General features: G+C 60.3%; 1 protein-coding gene across 1 annotated transcript in view; it reads left to right on the top strand.

The window, feature by feature from the left end:
* Positions 1-707: 707 nt before the first annotated feature.
* Positions 708-969, top strand: part of QSOX1 (quiescin Q6 sulfhydryl oxidase 1) — a gene marked incomplete at its 3' end in the record, with an annotated part of 5269 nt that continues 5007 nt past the window's right edge. The window contains exon 1 of the mRNA XM_010158025.1: positions 708-882. Coding sequence (XP_010156327.1) covers positions 708-882 — 175 coding nt within the window. The remainder of the gene's footprint in view (positions 883-969) is intronic.

A 969-nucleotide genomic window follows, 5' to 3' on the forward strand; every position in this document is an offset into this window, starting at 1 on the left:
GTCAACACGGCCGTTTCGCAGTGTTTCCCACTGCAAACAGCCTCGCTCCAACCCAAGCCGTAAAGCCAAAGTACTTCAGGTGCAGGCAGCATCGAAAGCCAGGGATCGCCTTGAGACGGCACAAGGACAAGGGTTTCATCGGACGGGCCCTCGGTCCCGGCTTACAGGCTCAGCCCAAGGTGGGATCGGATTTGGGGGTTTGCCAGCCAGGTTGGCATGTGCCCCAGCCCTGCCCGGGGGTCTCACCGAGCCCAGCTGCCCGTGGGCTGTTGACCGCAACGTCTCCTGGGGCGGTACTGATGGGGTAGTGCCAAGAAGTCACTTGCTTCGCGTCCCCTGTCCCCGCCAAACACCTTTTGCAAACAGCCCGTGCTCCCAGCCCACAAAGCAAACACCTGTCTGATGCAACCCAGTTTCACTGCTCTGGCCGTACCGCTGGTCTTGGAGCCACTGTGCGGGGCCGGGAGTCGGGAAAACCCCCCTTCTCCCCCTTTGCGAGAGCTCCGGAGCAGGGAGACAGCAGTTTGCAGGACTGGGAAGCTCCCAGCTGCCTCCCCTGGGATGCTTCCCCTGCTGCCTGCCAGCCGTCACCCCTTGCCTGGACATTGCTCTCAGCCCGTGCCTGCATCCCTCCCCTCCAGGGATGCCCCGGAAGATGGGATCAGGCCCGGGAGCTCCGGCTGGTGTTGGTGATGTGCTGTAACATCATGGGGAAACTGAGGCAGAGCTGGTCTGGGGGGAGTGTCTGCCTGCTGGGCTGCACTGCCTCCCTGTCCCGCTCCAAACATTCCCACTCCAATTTTCCCTTGGGTTTTTTTTTTTTCCCCTTGCAGTTCTTCAGAGCTTTTAGCAAGAAGGCAGAGGATGGGATAAAGATAACCAGTGAGTATTTGCAGCCACAGGGTTTGGTTTTTTTTACCCCGGGTGCAAACACCCCTGCTGCCCACACCCCCACCCCAGTCACTTGGG

This window comes from Eurypyga helias, unplaced genomic scaffold (assembly GCF_000690775.1).
Source record: "Eurypyga helias isolate BGI_N326 unplaced genomic scaffold, ASM69077v1 scaffold23558, whole genome shotgun sequence".
Lineage (NCBI taxonomy): Eukaryota > Metazoa > Chordata > Aves > Eurypygiformes > Eurypygidae > Eurypyga > Eurypyga helias.